This window comes from Castor canadensis, chromosome 15 (assembly GCF_047511655.1).
Source record: "Castor canadensis chromosome 15, mCasCan1.hap1v2, whole genome shotgun sequence".
Lineage (NCBI taxonomy): Eukaryota > Metazoa > Chordata > Mammalia > Rodentia > Castoridae > Castor > Castor canadensis.
The window spans coordinates 30631128-30637440 of NC_133400.1; the positions used below are offsets into that span (position 1 = coordinate 30631128).

The window sequence follows — 6313 nt, forward strand, 5'->3', positions numbered from 1 at the left end:
AAGTAGAGATCAATGCCCAGTTTTGAAGAGGTAGAGAAGACAGTGACTTGGGAAAGAAAGCCTTCTCTGTGGCATTCCCTAACGCTCCTCGCCCGCATTAGCCAGCAGCACCTTTGAAATAGTAATAAGGGCTAAATCCGGCATAAAATCGAACTCATTAGCAAAGTTCACCAGCTGATTGCTTTGCATAAAACACGACACTGATTGGAAGTAATTAGGTTAAGCGATGGCGCTGGGGTGGTGCGTGTCTCTGGCTTGCTTTGCCCTCTTTTCTCCCTTCTGGGCACACACTTGGGTCTCTCTTCTCCTTCCTCCAGGGTCCAATCTCCCCCAAGTATCCCGCATCAGTGACCCAAATCCGCATTCCCCGGCACGGCCGTTCCTTGGGCTTGCAACCTAATTACAGTGCACAGGCACCTGAGGGTCTGTGGAACCTTGCACACCCCACTTCGAAAAAAGTTACAGTTGCACCTTTAGACCAAGGCAATGGACAGTTTATTGAGGCTTCTAAAAAGTAATGAGTAGCTCTGATTATGTTAAAATCTCTTTTAATTAAATATTTTGCATTTTACAAAGGCGGCTGCAGTTTCTTTAACTTTTTAAATCTAAGAGTATAACCTGTTTCCTTTCTGTAATAATACTTTAGCTCATACCCAGAAAAATCAATAGGTGTAAAAAATTAAATTAAACTTGTATTTTTAAACTATGAAACAGTTTTGGGGGAAACACAAATGTATATATTTATATTACAAAAAAACATTAAATGCCTGTACAGGGGTCTTGATTTCATAATTTACTTCAAAGATATTGAATTATCAATTTAAATACAAAATGCTACATTAAATATACAGAATAAGATTTAATACAAATCCTCTTTTAAATTTTTCTTTTCGTTTGGTTAAGACATTTGTGTTTGTGTATTATGTGTGTGTGTGTGTGTGTGTGTGTGTGTGTGTGGAGATGTTTACATTTTTATGTCATCCATCTCCATAAACTATAAACTTTTGAATAGGAGGGGTAGTTTTTCTCTCTCTCTCTCACTTACTCTCTTGGTGATGGGAAAATAACTGCCAAGGCCATGTTTTTAATAAATTAGCAAAGTCCGGGACGACGCGGCCCGCGTTAAATGTCGGACATACCTTTCTTCGGTTCATAGGGAGAGTCTTTGCACAGGTCTAGCTGAGACTGGCTCCTCAACATTTTCGGATCTTTAGCCAAAGTGTCCGCTCGGTTCAACATGGTCTGGTTTAATCCATTGAAATGAGAGCCTGGACCGGTTGTGGGGCCTGGCCCAGGCCCTGGGTGGCCATGAAGGTGTCCGAAGGAGCCATAGTTCGTGTAGCCAGGATAGAAGGGCGCAGTGTAGTAAAGAGGCCGGGACAACACTGTCCCGCCCGGGAAAGGACACTGCGCCGAGGGCGAGCGCGACGGCGCAGGGGCCGGCGACACACGGCTGCCTCCTAGGGCTTGCCCCGCTACAGACCCCTGGCACGGTGGGCATGGAGAGCTCTCGCTCCCGCCGCCCCCGTCCTTGACCTTGTCCGAGGATGTGGCGATCTCTGCCAGAGACCACAGTTTGGGCTTGGTGAGCACCGCCGGCGGCGGTGGAGGTGGCGGCGAGTGGATGACCGAGGGCCCGCCAGGGACGGGGGGCAGCTCTCCCGCTGATGGGTGCGGGCTGGGCGCCGGCGCGCCCGCGGGGTAGTGAGGGACCGGGTCCTCGGCCAGCCGCGCTGCCACTGGCCCAGCTGGAGAGGGTCCCCCGGCGTGGGGGGGCCCCGGCTGCGCGTCGTGGCGGCCGTCCGAGGGCGGCTCCTTAAAATCCGAGTCGCTGAGACTGCCTTCCGTCTCCTTACCGGCCGGAGTCGGCGGCCCCTGCAGCCGCTCGCAACCCGCAGCCTTCTGCTCTGCTCCTCCTGTGGGCGAAACCCAGATTGTCAGAGGCGCAGAGGCCACGCGGCGGGGCCCAGGTTCCCGTCCGCAAAGGCAGAGACCCTTGCCCCCAACGTTCAGGACCCGTGCGCGCCCCCTCCAGGCTCTCCCTTCCTTCTTAGTCCTGCCCAACATACCCATTCCCGCATCTACCAACCTGCTTCAGGACCCTCGGGGTCGCCCTTGTCCTCGGGCTTCTGGGGCTCGTCCTCGTCGTTCTTCTCCAGGTCAATGTTCTCCTCTTCTTCCTCGTCCTCGCTTCGGTTCCGAGGAGTCCACGTCATCTTGTTCTCCTTCTTCAGGCGCCGGCGCGCGTTGGCAAACCAGGTGGACACCTGGGTGAGCGTCATCTTGGTGATGATGGCCAGCATGATCTTCTCGCCCTTGGTGGGGTAGGGGTTCTTGCGGTGCTCATTGAGCCAGGCCTTGAGCGTGGCTGTGGCGTCCCGTGTGGCGTTCTTCCGGTACGCGGGGTCTCCGTAAGGGTATGAGCCCAGGGGCGCTGCATACGGGTGGTACCCCAAAGATCCCGCCATGCCGGGTGTGTGATCGTAGGGAGAGCCCTGCGGGGGACAGGCAGAGGGAAAGTGAGTGTGGGAGGTGGTCTCCACCGCTGAACACTTTCCCTGCGTTCCGGGGTCTGCGGGCGGGTAAGGCCCGCACTCCAGCTTTCCCTGGGGAAGGGCTGGCTGATTCAGACCCAAGAGCAACCCCTCCCCCGTGCCAGAGGGCTATGAGGCCCCAATTTCTTGGTCTGGTCCTTTGGGAACCCCTGAAGCTGTCCGGGGCTCGGTGCCACCCTGGAGGCCCATATCTGCCGGGGAACGTCCATGCTCTGTGCACAAATCTGGCCTCCGCCGCCCGGCCCACCAACCAGATAGAGGCCTGGGCAGAGGCGGCGACTCCGCGCGCCGCGCTTGGGCGGCAGCATGTTGGGCGCAAGGGCGTAGAACAAGGGAAGTCAAGGCTTTCCCTTTCTCTCTCTCTCTCTCTTAATCCTCAAAGAAACACAAACGACAGCCTGAGCCTTACCCTGCATGCCCACCCTCCAAAAATGATACCCCGAACCGAAGGCATTGCGCTTTTCCAGAAAGTGCACCCGGCCGAAAAATCCCGGATGCACCGCAGCTCGGGAGACTTTTCAGAAATTTAATACCTCCAAATCGGATTGCGAAGATAGGATTACGGATTTGCAACATGTTGGAGGATTAATTAAAGGCGAGGCCAAACACATTTACATAGATCTAGCAGGCTTCTGTTCAGATTTCGGGTCTATTTCTTTTGAACTACTTTTCCAAAATGGCAAAACCAAAAAAAGAAAAAAAATTTGCAGGGCGGCCTAGAGTTTACGTTTGAAACAAATGCTGCTCTTTAATTGCAACGACCTCTCCCCTCCAAACCCTTCCCTCCAGCTAAGCGATCCGAGCAAGACGAGGCTCTTTCCCGAGCAACTGCTAAGCCCGAGGCCCAGGCGAAGCCGAGGGACACAATCGCCCAAGTTTGCAAGGGGCCGCGAGCTGGGCGGGGGAGGTGGGCAGTGGCGCTAGGCCTGTGTCCCGCACAGTCCCCGCCCGTTAGCCTGGCCCCGGTTGCCCTCGCCCGCTGCGGATCCCACTTACTCACCACGTACGAGGAGAAAGCCGCGGCGGCGGCAGCTGCGGGATCGGCGCCGTACTGGAGGTGCGAGTTGTACCCCGGCGAGGGCGCCGTGAAGGCAGTAGAGCCAGCGTAGGGCGAGAACGCAGAGCCCGAAGACGAGCGGCCGAGCTCATCCGTGCGGGGCCCCGAAATGACGCTGGTGCTGTACGCCGGGCACGAGTAGAGCGCCAGCGAGGCGGACGGCTGGTACAAGTAACCCTGCGGGTAGGACATGGCCACACACGGGCATGGGGCGCGCCGCGCTGCGGCCGCCAACGAGCCGGGCGGCGCCCTGCAAGGGCGAGCGGGCGGGCACCTGGCCTCTGGCCGCCCTGGGCCGCCGCTCTTCGAGCCCTGGCTCCTGGGCTCCGGCCCGCGGCACCTCCTCGGTGGCTTCCCGCGCGCCTCCGGCTGCGACCGCCGCGCCTGCTCCTCTGCGCGCCCCGGTCACCCCGGCTAGGCTTTTTCCCCCTCCCCTCCCTTGATGCTTTCTCTTTTTCCCCCTCGCTCTTTGCACCGGGGGGCTCTGCTTTTGGCTTCGCAAAGGTCCTGCCAAGATGCTAAGTTGGAAATTGAGGATTCTGACGCCTTGTGCGCGCCCGAAGCTCCTCCTTCTCGGGGTGTAGTCGGTGGGAGGACTGGCAGGAGGCTCTGGGCGGCCGCAGCCAACCCGGCCGCCAGGCGCGCCTCGCCCTCTCCCTCTTCCTCCCCGGCTCCCTCTCCCGCTCGCTGGCGTTCCCCTCGCCCCTCCCTAGCGCCCGCCTCTCCTCCACCGCCCCCCTTTCTCCCCACTCCCTTACCTCCCCCCTCTCCCGTCCCCGGCTCTCCCTCTCTCTTTCTCTCAGACTCTCGAGCGCCGGCCCCAGGATGACAATCACATCCCAAGCGCGTCGATCTCTTCCAACTTTCCTCTCCTGTTAACTCGAAGCGGAGCGGCAGTCCCGAAGCGTGGCGGGCCCCGATAGCGGGTCTGGCCGTTCCGGAGCACGAAGGGACCGAGGCCGGACACTGCTCAGGTCAATGCTCTGCGCTGTTTTTGCCCCCAGCAAATCACGAAGTTAGCGGATTTCTTCTCCGGGAGACTGGGCTCTGTGCTTGGAGGTAGTTCGTCACCCGCCTCTCAAAGGCTTCTCCCTAAAGTCAGGGGTCATCAGGGCAAGTTAGAGATCCGGAATTAAGGTCTCTTGTAGAACCAGTGGATGCCTGCGCCCAGGGCGCAGGGAGTCCGGACTGACCCTCTGCGCTAGCCACAGCAGCAGGTGGGCGAGAACCAGGCCTCGGCTCGGACGTCTGCACGTCTCTGGCTTGGCCTTCCTTTCAAAGTCCCCTGCCAGAGGGCGAGGGAGGAGACACTGGGAGCCTGGTACTGCTGGGGTAGTGTTTCTCTAGGGGAGAGGTAGTGGGCAAGAACTGCCAGGCGGAGAAGCAGCTACAACCGAGTAGGTTCCCTTGACTGCCCCCGCCCCCACTCCCACTCCCTGCCTGTTCAGTCTTTCTCCGGGGTTTCCCATCTGCAGCTCGCTCGCCAGGTCCGTGGTGACAGAGGGTGCATGTCCCCTTCCCTTTTGTTCAACTAAGTCGCCTTCCCCTTCACATGCACCCGCCCAAGCTCCACTGCAAACACTCGGCAGCGCAGTGCCCAACCCAACCACTGTTTGTTCAGCGAGGCGCTGGCAAGGCAAACACACACCACTGAGTCACAGGCAGAACTCTCGCCCCCCTCGGCCACACAATTCAAAACAGACCCTCTCGCGTCTCTCCGCCTCCTGCCGCCACAAGCCACAGACGCACTCGAAGACAGACAGGGGCGCTGGTGAACCAGGACATGGGCAGGCACAATGCTGGGCACTACCCTGAAGCTCGGTGTATCAGGGACGTTGTAGCCTTTTATAGTGGGGCCACGCGCAAGCCGAAGCATAACTATACACAAACTTTCTCGCAATGACTTGGGCGCGCGACACACACAATTTGCTGAGCCCCAGCCTTGGCACACACTAACCCTACCCTAACACAAGGCACCCACTCGGCGGCGCGCCTTCACGCACGCGCGCTGACTCCTCCCCTCCGTCTGCTCCAAGTCCAGGCTCCGCCCCCTGAAGCTAACTGAACCCCCTGCAGACTACATTCTCCAGGAACCATTCCGTCCGCCACGCCCTCTCCCTCACACTGCCTTCGCCTCTGATTGGGCGCTGTCCTCTGTTGGCTCCGCCCCCTCATGACACAGGCCGGCTTCACTTCAAGCCCGGGCGCCTAAGGGGCGGGAGCGGGCGGGGCTTCAGCTGCGCTATTGTCATGGAGACGAGAAGCCGGCGGCTGAGGTGGCGTGGACCTCGGGGCGGAGGGGGCTGCGAGCCCGGTGAGACTGAACGAGGCAGAGCGGTCCGAACGGCCCCGGATCCTGGAAGAACAAGAACCGTCCAGAGGCGGACTCTCCGGCTCGTCCTCGCAGACTCGGTGTAGGCCAGCGTCGTGGCTGGGAGCGCTCGGAGCGTCTCCGCCCTGCTGCGCCGCCCCCGGCTCCGCCCGCCGCCGCCGTAGCCCGTGGCGCTAACGGTCGGTAGCAGCCCGCGTGCGCCGCCCGCCGGGAGCTCGCGCCTGCCACGAGGGAGCGTCCGCGGCCCGCGAGCCCGCGCCGCGCCGGAGAGGTGAGCGCCCAGCGGGCTGGGTCTCCATGCCGCCCGGAGCCGCGTCCCCTCGTGGGCCGGGTGGACACAGTGGGACCCCGCGGTGTGGGCCGCGTGAG

The 6313-nt window shown here is 59.7% G+C and overlaps 1 protein-coding gene across 1 annotated transcript; it reads right to left on the reverse strand.

Moving 5' to 3' along the window:
- Positions 1-472: 472 nt before the first annotated feature.
- Irx5 (iroquois homeobox 5) lies at positions 473-3872 on the reverse strand. Its single transcript, XM_074055985.1, has 3 exons — positions 3556-3872; positions 2090-2495; positions 473-1916 (listed from the first exon to the last, which is right to left on the reverse strand). The coding sequence occupies exons 1-3, from the start codon at positions 3802-3804 to the stop codon at positions 1123-1125; spliced, it is 1449 nt and encodes a 482-aa protein (XP_073912086.1). The 5' UTR covers positions 3805-3872; the 3' UTR covers positions 473-1122.
- Positions 3873-6313: the final 2441 nt, after the last annotated feature.